Source organism: Oratosquilla oratoria, chromosome 21 (assembly GCF_046742065.1).
Source record: "Oratosquilla oratoria isolate Oo_2021 chromosome 21, ASM4674206v1, whole genome shotgun sequence".
NCBI classification, from domain to species: Eukaryota; Metazoa; Arthropoda; class Malacostraca; order Stomatopoda; family Squillidae; genus Oratosquilla; species Oratosquilla oratoria.
In genome coordinates, this window is record NC_134797.1 from 48,530,049 (window position 1) to 48,543,632 (window position 13,584).

Below are 13,584 nucleotides of genomic sequence, written 5' to 3' on the forward strand. Positions count from 1 at the left end.
CCCTTTTCATGTGACTCCGACCATGTCACTTCTCCCTCCGTTCTCAATTGTCCTTTTTACCTCCTTGATAATCAGAGTACCTACCGCTCCTGCTAATTTTATAAACCCTTCCATATGGTTGATGCAGGGGTGGGAAGTAATGTAGGCTGCCTTCACTATTTTTCTTTTCTTTTTCTCTAGACCTTTGTGGAGCACCTCTATCTGGTTCCAATTGGAACAAGATAGAGGTGCTCCACAAAGGTCTAGAGAAAAAGAAAAGAAAAATAGTGGAGGCAGCCTACATTACTTCCCACCCCTGCATCAACCATAGGGAAGGATTTATAAAATTAGCAGGAGCGGTAGGTACTCTGATTATCAAGGAGGTAAAAAGGACAATTGAGAACGGAGGGAGAAGTGACATGGTCGGAGTCACATGAAAAGGGTAGAGGACGGATGAGAGTATAGAGGGAGGGGAACACGGCAAGGATGGATTATATAAGCTGTTAATTTTCTGAAACTGTATGTATTTTGAGAATGTCCTGGTAAGGACGAAACGTCAGTGAATAAAACTCCAACTGTTCTCTGTGTCTAACTCACCACCCTTCCACTCATATATATATATATATATATATAAATATATATATATATATATATATATATATATATGTATATATATATATGTATATATATATATATATATATATATATATATATATATATATATATATATATATATATATATATATATATATATATATATATATATATATATATATATACATATCATGTATGTTCTTGTGTGTGTGTGTCCATGCGTGTATAACAAAGGTTGGTTGAACTTGTATACCATTGTCTTCCGAACATAATCTTAGGCCATGGGTCAAAATATGTTCGATCACTCTATAAGAAATTCTGTTGTAACTCTCGTAAGGCAACTTTAGATTCTTATGGGCCATTACTTTGAACCATAGAGATGCTAATGTGTCAAATTTCCCACATTTTCACTTGCACATTAATTAGCTACAGCTGATCAAATTTACGAGCGGAGGTGCTAGTTCATACAGTAGCCGCTAGGTGGCTACGATTCGCGTATTTTCACCTTTTCTTCAATAATAAAACATCTGGCCACTGCGAGTGTGTATCACGCCTACAAGATGAGGCAATGTTTCAATATCTTGGTTAAACTTGACAATTTATCCTCATCTATTACCAAAGTTGACAAGAATTCTCCCTAACTCAAACACATTCGTTAGTTTTAATGTGCCACCAGGGGCTCATTTTTCCTAGCTAGCCCAGTCAGAGAAATCAAGAAAACGAGTTTTTATTTTAAGACGTAATTAAATCGAATAATTCTATTCGATTTTTTCGACTTCTTGCATAGGAATTCTGCATATAAATTTTATATGATATTTTCTAGTCTTCACTAGGTCAATTAAGAATTAAATAAATCAGAATTAGGAAACCAAAAACAAAACAATTTATTTAGACTATATTGTGTTATCTGTGTCAACTGTGTCTACAATCATATTATTTACATATATACATTTCAATTTATTTGTATAAATATAAAGGCTCAAGAAGCATCTTTACATTTTCTTAAAGCTTTCTGACATACCTGCCTTACCACAAAAATCTTATCCACGCAATCCCTGCCTTTCCTAAACCTACACTGTTCCTCACCAATTACTCCCTCTGTACCTCTCCTAATCCTCTCAGTTGAAACCCTTCTATAAGCCTTCCCAACAACAGTGAACAAACTGATCTCCCTGAAACTACTACACTCACATTTGTCCCCCTTTTCCCTTGTAAAGCGGAACTATACAGGCACTCCTTTAGTCCCCTGGTACACACATTAAACAACCTTGCTGGCCAGTCTACTATTACTGTACCTCCCTTCTTCAGATACTCCGCATGACACCCATCTAATTCAGGTGCCTTATCTGCTCATCATTATCAGAGCTCCTTGCACTTCATCTTTTCTATTTCTCCTCCATTTTCCTCTCCCATCACCGCCATTTTCTCAGCGCCTCCCATTGCTACCACTAATCCCTCCCAATCTTCCTCCACATTCAACAGTTCTTTAAAATATTCCACCCATCTTTCCTTTACTGCTTCCTTTCGTTGATATCATCCATCTTCGCCTTTAACTTATATTCTCTACTTGATTCACCTCCCCATCCTCTCTTAATTTCCTTCCAAATCATATTTTCATTGCTTTAATAAATTTGCCATAACCATCCCCATTTTACATGTGTTCTCATTTTATCTGTTGTTTTGCTTTTCTTTTTTTTATGTCACATATTTTTCTCTCGTCTTACTTTGTAACCAGTCCCTGAATATTCGCTTCTTCTCTTCTACAACCTTCTTCACTTCATCATCCCACCACTCACTACCCTTCCTCCTATTCCCTCCCATCTTCCTTGTTCCATATATCATCTTTGCACACCTCGTCACTTCCTCTTTGAAATACACCCATTCTTCTTCCACTCCTACTTCTACTCTATCCTTCACCACCTCTCGCACTTCTCTCAGCTTTATTTGTATTTCTGTTCCTATTCCCTCTCATTTAAACATTTTGCTCCAAACATCACTCTACCTTCTGCCCTTTTCCTCTTTCTCCACCTATCCTCCATTCTCAACTTACCTTCCACCAAAAATTTCCTATGCACGAAGTAGAAAATTTTGAATTGAATTAAACAATTTAATTACTTCTTAGAATAAGATTTCCTCATTTACTTGATTTCTCCGACTGGGCTAGCTAGGAAAAATGAGCCCCTGGTGGCAAATTAAAACAAACGAGTATATTTGAGTTGGGGGAATTCTTGTCAATTTTGGTAATGGATAAGGATAGACTGTCAAGTTTAACCAAGATATTGAAACATTGCCTCATCTTGTAGACGTGATACACACTTCGAGTGGTCAGATCTGTTTCATTATTGAAGTAAAGGTGAAGATACGCGAATCGTAGCCACCTAGCGACTACTGTATGAACTAACACCTCCACTCGTAAATTTGATTAGCTGTATGTAATTAACGTGCAAGTGAAAATGTGGGGAAATTTGACATTTAAGCATCTCTATGGTCCAAAGTAATTGCCCATAAGAATTTAAAGTTGCTTCACGAGAGTTGCCACGGAAAATTGTCGCACAGACACGGTCTGTCTATGGTCTGTCTAGACCAGTGGTTCTCAACCCTCTTTTCCATGCACCCCATTCTTATGTACTCCTGTTCTCTAGGTTCCTGGAAATCACTTCATCACTGAATAGAATCAGTAGCCAGTTTCTGAATACCACTGATGTTTAGTGTGTAGCCTCACTTATGAAACTCTGAGGTTCCATATGGGTTTATGAACCCCGGGTTGAGAACTAATGATTTAGACAGTTTGTGTGCGTATGGATGTGGGTATATGTACGCGACCACATGCGTGGTTGTGCATGCATGTGTATGTTTGTGTGTCTGTTTGTTTGTTCATGTGAATTTATGTGCGTTTTTTTTTTTTGCGCACGTAGTGTGTGCGCGAGTGTGCGTGTGCTCAATTTTGTGAGGATTTGTGTGTGTGCGTGTGCGTATATGTGTGTGTGTACGTGTATTCGTATGTGTGTATGTATATGTATGTATGTGCGCACATGTATGTGAACATTTGCGTGCTTATGCTGTCCATTTATGTACACACACACACACACACACACACACACACACACACACACACACACACATACACGCACACACACACACACACACACACACACACACACACACACATATATATATATATATATATATATATATATATATATATATATACATATACATATATATATATATATATATGGAGAAGATGGGGAGAAATCCCTTCAGACGCATCCCGAAGGAATTTCTCCCCATCTTTTTATCTGCATGAGGGGACGGAGAGGGGCGGGAGGTCGCCGATTAAGTGAAGCGGCCCTGCTGTGGATGTGCTGTGTCTTGCTGTGGGCGGGATACCGGGATGACCTGTCATCCATGAGGAGCTAAGATGAGAAGGTGGAAAGGGTGGTGGATGGGAATGGAATGGGTGGGAGTAGGTACGTGCCTTTGATTTTGGCTACCTCACTAATAAGGGGGAAAAAGTTCTTGGTATATAGATAGATATGCACACATACATATATACACTCGTCAGTTCTACCAATTGATTAGTGACTTTCCTTTATGGGAATCGAACGAAGGCCTTTAAGAATTCCAACCTTCGACGCAAATCACTAAGTTAGGGCAATGCTTAGAATAATAATAATAATGCAGTTGATACTTGTATCCCTCCCCCTTCAATCTTATGCACGCATTCGAAGCCAAGGTTATTTGTCTATTTCATCGACTAACACAGCCACCACAAAGTAACAACAGAAAGAATTGATTTAATGTATAACAAGGTTTTGGAGTGAATGCAAAACATATGCTTGGCTTTGCGTACATGCGTAGGAGTCCAGGGGATAAATATTAAGTCGCATTGTCGTAGTGGTCTGCATCGAGGAATAAATATCATGCGGCCTTTGGTTACAGTTCCTATAGAATTTATAGAGTAATAAAAAAGCAGTATGTATGTATGTATATATATATGTGTGTGTGTGTGTGTGTGTATATATATATATATATTATATATATATATAGGCAGACATACATATGTCCATATATACGAGTGTGCAGGAAAACTACTAAAAAAGAAGATAACAGATGGCCGATCGTTTTCATCTATCACGTTTCTTGTTATTTTTGTCTTCGTGGTTTTTCTACCAAATTATCTGTGTTTTTATTTATTTATTTCATATAAATATAGGATTATACGACTCTTCCTGTGGGACTCGAACCCTAGACCGTGTCATGAGAGACTTAAGAAGCTGCCAGCTACGCCATGGAAGATGTATAAAAGCAGCAGTTTGGAACTGATCGTGCACCATCCCGACATCAACTAGTTTGTAAACGCAGTCGAGTTGATGACGGGAAACTGCAGTATCAGTTCCAAGCAGCTTTTTTTCTTTTAACATTTTTTGTGGAGTAGTTGGCAGCATCCTTGTCTCGTACTTCACTGCCTAGAGTTCGAGTTCCTCGGAGAGAGTCGTTTAATCAAAATGTCGAGACGGATGCATACATGCTTACATACATACATACACACATGTGCGTGTGTGTGTGTATGTAGACACAGTATCTGAATTAGACGAGACTGCTTTGTGTGGATTAATCTTCATGTATCTGAATGGATATATGAACTTAACTTAAATTTCCTCAAGTTCTAATCACCCATTCTAAATGCAGCTTTAACCTAGCTTTTAACTCATTCCCGGATCATTTTTAGAGATTAAACAAGGTTTTCACACACAGGTCTGAGCGTTAAAAGCAAAACTGTAGAGTAATATTTCCCCCCAACCCCCAACCCCCTGTGAGTAGCTTTGGTGTAACACATGGCCATGGAAGTTGCGCAGAGTGTCCTAACGTGTGTGTGTCATGTGTGCAGGTTCCTCCACGCTGCCCAGGACCCAAGGTCGCAGCGGGGAGGTCGAGGGCCGCACGAGCCAGGCGGCCAACCACGGCGCGGCGGCCCACACCTCCGTCTCCACAGCGAGCTCGACGTCCGCGCAGCCCACGGCCCAGTCCACGCAGGCCTCCATGTATGAGGCTATGGTTCCCCGGCGAGGTCTGGACTGTGGCACCATCCGCAATTCAAGTGGTGGCAGCGGTGGCGGCGATGTCGGCGGCGGCGGCGGCGGCGGAGGTGGAGGAGGAGGCGGCGGGGGAGGAGGAGGTGGAGGAGGAGGAGGCAGCGGGGGAAGTGGTTCCAGCCGAGACCCCCGACAACAGACTCCGGCCCATTACTCCTCGCACATGTCCCTGCACCACAAGACGAGCGGAGGCGGCGGCAGCGGCGGCGGCGGGAGCGGCGCCGTGCCCGGCATGACGACGACGACGGCATCCCGGAAGGACGACGTCGTCTCCTCCTCGACGGCCAACGGACGAGGCGAGTCAGGCACAGGGCCTCGCGACAACCGCAGCCTGCGGGGCAGTCGCCGCGAGCTATCCACAAAGAGCGTGGACTACTCGGAGATGGATACTGTGCGTGAGACTGACACCCTTCGCCGCCGTGCTCGGAGCAAGAGCACCGACGACGTGACCAAAGGTGACCGAGACGCCGCCAACCTGCCCCTCGATAGCAATACTCTTAAGAAAATGTTGAAGCCCATGGAGGACTCGGTCGAGTCGCCCTCCACGTCGCCCGAAGGGTGGCAACGGCGCCGCGGAGGTGGAGGTATAGGAGGAGAAGGAGGTTCCCGAGGCGGCTTAGGCGGCGGCGGCTTAGGCGGCGGCTTGGGCGCAGGTCGGATGGGCCGCGCGTTCATGTATAATAGCGCAGAGGGCTACGAGTCGGAACCGGAGGCTCCCCGACAGCCGCGTCTCACGCCCTCCAGGTCGGCGATGAGCGTGCTGCTGGGTGGGGTCGGGGCGGGGCATGGGGGCGGCGGCGACGGCGGCGGCGGCGGCGGCGGCGGCAGCAGCGGCGGGCAGAGGGCCTTCCACCTGGACCTGGGCGAGCGAGAGTCTCCGCCTTCGGACCACCAGCTGTTCGACACGGCTTGCTACGCCACGACGCCCTCATCAAGTAGGCGGGCTCGCCGCTCCCAGGGTCACTATCGCTAACACCTCGTCGCCAGTTCTGCATGCGCGTGTGTCGCCAGCCGGTGTCTCTCCCCGACGCCCCCCGCCCCCGCGCCCGGCGCCGGCCGGGACCCCTTTCAACACCCCCAGGGCTCCGGGGGAGGGCCAGGGCACCACGCCAGTGGTGTGGGGCTGCATTGGAAAAGAAAGACAAAAAAAAAAAAAAAAAAATCTCACAAATGTACACCCTCAGGGCTGTCCTAGTATGGGCGGTGGGAGGGCTTGCTGGGTAGGGGAAAAAAAATCGCTAGGCGCAGTCACTTACTGACCAAATCAACCGGATGGCAGTAGGGCGTCAGTCCATGGCAAACCGGAGGAGGAGAAGGAGGCAGAGAGAGACTGAGAGAAGAGAGAGAGAGAGAAAGAGAGAGAAAGAGAGAGAGAGGAGTAAGCGAGATGGGAAAAAAATTAATTGTAAATTAAAAAAAGAGGTAGAGGAGCCTCGGGGCAGGAGTGGCAGGCCGGCGCGGGGCATCGTGGTGGCCAAGTTCCCTGCCATGGGGGGGCGCGACGTGATCCTCTCCTGTCAGTTAGTCACTGAATCACTCCCTCTATGTTTCATGTCTTTCAAACCTAGTCTCTGTCTCCAAAGCGACCACCACCTAGCCAATTTCTATTCCGTTAAAAAGCTGAGACGAGGTGTTAGAATTTTTCTTTGCAGTTTCAGATATAGTTTTATTTTTCCATGATGTCTGCATGGTCATAATTATTTCGAAAAACCATCTACATACAGTGCATGTCGTTCATTCCTGCTGCATGTCATGTTTCCGACCATCATGACACTTTTTTGCATCATGCAGCATCATATTTTTTGCTTTTTTGTACTTAATTCATCGTATTATTCATCGGAAGTTGACGTTAACGTTGTTGATACTCGTCTGCATGATGATGATGATAATAATAATAATAATAATAATAATAAATATAATGACCGCGAATGAAGTTCCCGTTAAAGTTCCTTCCTTGGTGGCATGCGTGTGGGGAAGTCAGTCACGCAGAATCCATTTTCAGTTCCAATGCATCTGGATCCATTTTTTGATGTATTCAGATTCATTTCCTTTCCATGATAAATTTATATTTGTGCTCAAAAATCACTGTAAGACTATAGAGTATCATTTTTTATATATCATAGATGCTGTACCGTACTGTTGACCTTAAGTAACCTGTAACTAAATTTTCATTATAATTTGCATCTAATCTACTGTATACTTGATTTCTCTGATTTTTATCAGTGTTGTTTTTTGTATGAATTTGGAGTAAAGTAGTATTTGCACCTTGAACTAATAATATGCACATTTATTATCACTTGTTGGTGTCATAAACTAGTCTAGTACTTCATTTTACATACTTGTTGCTGATCTGATATACTGACAAGTCACTTATGTAAAGTCAAATCTCACTTAGACTGCAAACACTGAATCATAATCCATTATAATGCTGAGCCTTCCTGCTTCAGGTAATTCTGACTTTGAAAACCCAGCACCCACTCCAAGTTCCCCTACAAGTCAGCTCCTTCAGGAATATGAGGTTCACCTACGGAACACTTTAGCAAAGGGAATGGATGCAGAGAGCTATAGTCTCCACACATTCGAGGCTCTTCTGACGCAGAGCATGGAAAACCTAGGTACGTTGCTTCTAGGTGTGTGCCCAAAAACAGTTTTGAGTTTTTCTTTTATTTTGTTGTTCTTAGTTTGGAAAGTCACTTTCAAGCATCATTGAAAAAGGAAATAAATATGCTCATCTGTAAATCCATCTCTTCCAAGTTCATTTAGGGAGACATGTCTGGTCATGCACAAGTCAGCAGGCTCATGGAACCCAGAAATAGGGCAAATATTCAATAACACCTTCAGCGGCTGGTGCTGAGGATGGGTTTTAAATATTATGAATAATTATCTTAAATTATTGTACATCATTAGAAATGTCATGAAATTTACATTGGCACTGCATTTATGTGATAAAGAGAAATAATGGAACCCTCTCTTCTGAATACATTGGTACCAGAAGTAATGAAACTGCTATAACTTGAAGAAAGAATAGAGAGAGCTGATATGATTATGGTGTTCAGATCAATTAAAGAAGTAACCAAAATGAACAAATTCTTGGTTTAAGATTGGAGAGTGACATGAGGTCCTAGGGGAGAAAACTTAAAAAGACTCAGCATCAGAAGGATATCAAGAAAGCTTTCTGCACAGATGTGTCAATTTGTCCAACAGCCTAAAAAAGAAAATACTCTGATCAAAAACCATAATTGAATTTAAGTTTGATTGATGGATACAAAGAAATGGGAACTCATGAGCATAGCTCTTTTCCTGTAGATTGCCATTATATAAATCTGATAAAGACTGATTGGCATGTGCAGACACATGCACAAAATTAATGTCACTAGAAATAATAGAGAAAAGGTTGAAAAAATCATGAAAATGCAAATGCCTACACGCATTGCACAGACAGAAGCAACAAATGAAAATAGAAGGTAGAAATGAGAGAAAAACAACATGCGAACCACCACACATAACATGACAAGGTCCTATCCTTAAACATGTGTGTGTGTGTGTGTATATATATATATATATATATATATATATATATAGAACTGTTATAGATGTAAACAAGGCCTTTGTCATAGTCCTCATACACATTCTGCCAAAAGAGATAATAGAAGCTGACATCCAAAGTAATGACAGAAAATGGCAGACTAGCCTCCTGGCTGGAAGAAAGTGCAGATTGCCCCAGAATAACCATCAAGGATCAAAACTTTGTACAGTATAGTCCCCCAAGGTGCAATACTATCACCAATGCTCTTTAGTTTATTCATGAGTAATCTCCCCATACCAAACACAAAGTAAAAATAACATCAAAGCTCTCACCTAAATGGATGTCCCAATAATTAGAGTAAAGTACAGCAACTACAAAATAGAGGTCAAAACACACGAATGTACCTTGATAACCTTAAAACTGTGGCTGAGACAAAACAGAATGTTAGCTTTCTTTCAGAAATCATCAATGACACTACTGACCCCTGACTACAATGAATCAAAGAAGCACTTAAAAGTCCTCTTCCATTTGACAAAAAACTACCCAATTATCTGCAATAACCTTCCACCAGTATCTTGCAACATGTCCACACAAAAACACAAATAAGCTCAGATCACTAAAAAACCACCCAGGTAACTAGCCTCAGCCATTGGTTTGTCCCATGAATCACTCAGAGAAGAGATTTTCTGTTGTTGTCTGGGCAGGGTGAGAGTTGGGGAATGCAGAATGTGTTCTGTGTCTTCTGTGTGGTGGTTACACGTAAGTTAGTTGGAGCCTGGGCCAGGTCAGTTTTGTGTTGATAATGTTTTAGTGCTGGGTAGTGATCTGAATATAGTCAGGCCAATGTGGTTCTTACCTGTCTTTGGAATGATTTCTCTGTTGGCTTGATGTCTGATGTCAGACATTGACAGTAAGTGTTGTATAGTAAATATTTTGGTATTATGATGTGGTTAATGAGACTGCTTGTGTATATATTTTTTGTTATAATGGTGCTTGGGAGTTGACTACCTTGTGATGCATACACAACAGTAGCCATAAATCATAAATTTTTGCTCATAATGGCTTTTCAGCCAGTGAATTCAGTGTCTAGACTTTGTATTACTTACTATATCATTTTGCACTTCAGTACCCCATATATCTTATTTTAGGCTGAAATGCTTCTTAGATGCTACCAATACTTATACTTATTCTGTGAACCTTCTATATTACATCCATATTTCCCAGTTGCTACATTTTGTACAGTGAATGTGAAATTAAATAATCTCCTCATCTCACCTCGTTCATGTTCTGCTCATCAAAACAATGCCTTTATAAAATGAATGTCTGTTGTACTTATAGTTTACCAATTAATAGTACATAAATGATAGTTCCTCATTGCTTAATGAGTTTTTACACACCCAAGATTTAACTAACTGTTGCAGTAACTAGTACTATTGCCTAAGTTCTATGATTGTAAAAGTTGTTAAGGCATTTTAATAACACTTCAGTAACTGCATTGGTCATTTCCAGTTTTAGTTTGTATATTTTTATGAAATGGTAGAATATCCAATACTGAAATTCATTTGTATTGAATGTTTTTTGTTTATTATACAGCTGTAAATGAGACATTTTCACAAACATCTAACAAAACAAGCTTATCATCTATTTAGCATTTTACATTATACATACCTATATACCTATATGTGCACATGTAGATACATTAGTGCATACAATATGTAAACACATACATTGTTATACATACATATATATTTACATTCATATAAAGGTATTTATGTACATTCCTACATGCTTACCAGCCTACCAATAAATATATATGTACATACATACATATATATATACATATATATATATATATATATATATATATATATATATATACATACATACATACATACATACATACATATGTATGTATGCATAGTGAATAAATGGCCAACCTTCCTGCGATTTGAACAGAAGACTATTTGAAAGTCCACAATAATGTGTGCTTGGCCACCAATGGTGGTAATAATCTTGTAAACACACAGTCTTTCTTTCGAATCCTGGCAGAGTTGATAGTTTATTAAATATGAATGAATATATATATATATATATATATATATATATATATATATACATATGTATATATATATATATATATATATATATATAATGCACTCTATATATATATATACATACTATATATATATATATATATATATATATATATATATATATATATGTGTATAATGCACTCTATATATATATATATATATACATACATACATACATATATATATATATATATATATATATATATATATATATATATATATATATATATATACATATATGACCAGGTATGCATGAATTATTATATATACATATGTAAATCAGTGTACACATATGCACATGTATGTGAATGTGTATGAATTGCTAAATGGACTTGCTATTTGCAGTACAGTGTGGATATAAGTGTGTGGATGTGTGTATTTTATGTACATGTGTGTGTGTATATGCAGCAAAAAATCACTTGAACACATGATTCACAAATGAACAGATCACCACATGCATAATGAAAGATTGAAAAAACAAATGTTTTCATCTACCTTTTCCTGTACCTTAAATGTCAACATAGACCAAAATGTTTGGTTTATCAGTCTTTCATTTTCCATGTGGTGATCTGTACATATGTGCATGAATGTGTTTACCTAATTGTGATATAGAGGATAAGAGCTATACTCTTGTGGTCCTGCCCTTGTCTCCAGGTATTAAACTTTATATTTATCTATGAGTATGTTGTCAGCCAGAACTGCTTATTCTAATCTATTCCACAGAATTATGCATCACTGTGCAAAACTGTATTTCTTAATGCCCTTCAAGCATTTCATCTTAAGTTTCCTGGTATGACCTTTTGATATTCTTTCATCCCATGATGATATGTAATCTCTGTCTATCCTTTCCAATTCTTCAGTTGTTCAAAAGACAACAATCATGTCACCCTTCTCCTTTCTCCAGTGTGGGCAATCCTAACTTGTCTAGTTTTCTTTGTATGATCAGGGACCAATTTGGTTCCTAATCTTTGTATTCCCCGTTTTATTTCAAAAACAACTTTTACATATCTTATTTGGCTGCCTCCCTTGTAAGGGGGAAAAGGCCTTTGGTATATGTATGTATGTACATATCTCATTTTAAAGAGCTTGTTGTACTGATCAATCAGATACTTTTTTTTTCAAATTGGATGAAAATTCTGACATTGCTGGCCAAAAAATTATTTTTAAAGTGGTGAGGCCAAAAGTACTGAGTTACACTCAGTCAGATGTATGAAATTTCATAACTTTTGAATGGTAAGGCCTATTCAGGTGATTTTTGTATTTATTTACTGGTTTTCTAGAACATAGAATCCATTCAAAGTATCCAGAGTGCATTAAATCTTCATTAACATATTTATTTTTATAATTTTGATTAAAAAATCAGTGTTGTTATGGGTTTGGATGAAAGTCAGGCAAAGTTGTTATCTTTGATGTCATAGTTTCCATTTTGAAATTATTTTAATCTTATTCTGACTTTACAATGCCTGTTAAGTTAGAAACATCAGTTTCAGTTCAGACTTAAACACCATAATTTGATACAACCATTTGCACCAATAACATTGTTCTCATCCCATATAATGACAGATGGCTCATTGACAGTAACTTCTGGTTCATGTGTATTCTGTTCAGTTTGCACTGTAGTTTGTGTAGAAATGTCCTGTTGTTCAGCTTCACTGACAAATATCTGCATTATATCTTCTGTGAGTATTCTTTAAACACATTGTATACTCTCAGCCTCAGATATAAAGATGTATCAGGTTAACTTTCAGATCTATAGTTGAAACTTGATTCAACTTGTAGAGATTTGGGCAAGCTTGAAAATTTTGCAAGGACATGGATCTCCTATTGGAACTTTCAGTCCTGAGAATGTGTTTGAGGGTTTTGTCATCAAGTGTCTCATGAACACATCTTTCCAATTCAGTGATGGTTGAGAAGGATCCACCCCAAGATTTCCACTTATGAAGAAGCAGATGAACTTGCTTTTCAGCTTTCAAAGCAGTATCACATGCTTCTTCCAATTGCTTTCTAGTTTGTGCCTCTTGGTTTTTCATTCACTTTTGTGCTCATTCATCTACAATATGCACAATATTATGAGTATCCCTCTCGACTGTGACACTCTTCACCTGAAAGACTGTATTTTCATCTTTCATGCCTTTGGCTTTGAACTTCCTATTTGGACAAGCAGCTGATCTGACTGCAAGCTTATCAAATTTAGCCAGATCCCTCTCTCAGTCAAGATTGTAGGTGGAAAGGCTTGCCAGCTCATCCATACTGAGGGGTGTTAAAACTGTAGCTTGAGGTGAAGTCTTTATTTCAG

General features: G+C 39.6%; 2 protein-coding genes across 8 annotated transcripts in view; both read left to right on the forward strand.

Moving 5' to 3' along the window:
* Positions 1–5,745, forward strand: part of LOC143037153 (protein still life, isoform SIF type 1-like) — a gene marked incomplete at its 3' end in the record, with an annotated part of 252,952 nt that extends 247,207 nt beyond the window's left edge. The window contains exon 8 of the mRNA XM_076205270.1: positions 5,465–5,745. Coding sequence (XP_076061385.1) covers positions 5,465–5,745 — 281 coding nt within the window. The remainder of the gene's footprint in view (positions 1–5,464) is intronic.
* A 19-nt stretch (positions 5,746–5,764) lies between these two features.
* The window catches only part of sif (guanine nucleotide exchange factor still life), a 544,491-nt gene continuing 536,671 nt past the window's right edge, over positions 5,765–13,584 (forward strand). For 6 of the 7 annotated variants that reach the window (XM_076204845.1, XM_076204847.1, XM_076204849.1 and 3 more), the window contains exons 1-2: positions 5,765–6,124; positions 8,117–8,299. In XM_076204845.1, coding sequence (XP_076060960.1) covers positions 5,833–6,124; positions 8,117–8,299 — 475 coding nt within the window. In that variant the 5' untranslated portion in view covers positions 5,765–5,832. The remainder of the gene's footprint in view (positions 6,125–8,116; positions 8,300–13,584) is intronic. The other variant, XM_076204848.1, reaches the window with a different exon arrangement.